Here is an 879-nt window from a genome sequence, read left to right on the forward strand (position 1 = left end):
TTTCTCGTGTTAACAGTTGCATGCATGCATCTATTTGTGGTTGATTGCAGCAGTTACCTTGTCTGCATTCAGAATCTTCCCCGGCTCCTTGATGAGGACGCTCTGGTCGACAGCGCTCACGCCACAAAGAGAGTCCGGCTGGGACGTCACCTGCATGGTGGTCTCCTCTCCTGGGACGGCTGAGGACGGAGAAAACTCCAGCGACACCTGACACACACAGAAAACATACATCGCCCCACCTGGACTTTAGTGGTGTAAACTGAGAGCCTATAATCTTTATTTTAATCCAACTTCTTTATATTTTTGACAAATGCCAAAAAAATGTCCCAGACGGCTGACATGTGGTTACACTGATGTTCTGTACTAACCATTAATATACACTTTGATTCTACACCTACGTCCGACAGGTGCACGTGTTGTTGCCACGTCGTCTTCTTCTTACACTGACCTTGTGACCGAAGCATTTCTCTGTGGAGAAGTCAGCACTGTGGGCGATCACCGTCTCACTGGGCAGGATGGTGTAAGCCAGCACCTGGATGTCTGGTGCTGAGTCTGGACTCACGGTGAACTTAAAGGACACCTCGCCCTCATTCACTGAAACAACAAACCAACAGTTTGTTTCATTCACATGCCTCCATACATCAATAAAACTGCGGTTTAAATGTTATCTGTCCATGCCTCATTTCTCCAGACTCAGGATTAAAGCCAGTCTTTACCCACCTGACTGATCTTGAACTTCAACCTGTTTAAATCCTTGCGTGACAATGGCTCCTCTGGATAAGACCTGGAGAATTTGAGAGGAAATGACACAAAAGTGATGTAAAAGTAAAACCTGATTCCCATTCAACATCAGATCACAACACTGTGTGGTGTTCTGAT

General features: G+C 46.1%; 1 protein-coding gene across 1 annotated transcript in view; it reads right to left on the bottom strand.

Moving 5' to 3' along the window:
• Positions 1-879, bottom strand: part of LOC111671333 (alpha-2-macroglobulin-like) — a 33063-nt gene that overhangs the window by 15707 nt on the left and 16477 nt on the right. The window contains exons 12-14 of the mRNA XM_087179899.1: positions 721-784; positions 449-594; positions 58-207 (exon numbers count right to left, since the gene is read on the bottom strand). Coding sequence (XP_087036025.1) covers positions 58-207; positions 449-594; positions 721-784 — 360 coding nt within the window. The remainder of the gene's footprint in view (positions 1-57; positions 208-448; positions 595-720; positions 785-879) is intronic.

This window comes from Seriola lalandi, unplaced genomic scaffold, assembly GCF_002814215.2.
Source record: "Seriola lalandi dorsalis isolate HSWRI2012SDOR001 ecotype SW California unplaced genomic scaffold, Sedor1 jcf7180002054875, whole genome shotgun sequence".
In the NCBI taxonomy this organism is placed as follows: Eukaryota; Metazoa; Chordata; class Actinopteri; order Carangiformes; family Carangidae; genus Seriola; species Seriola lalandi.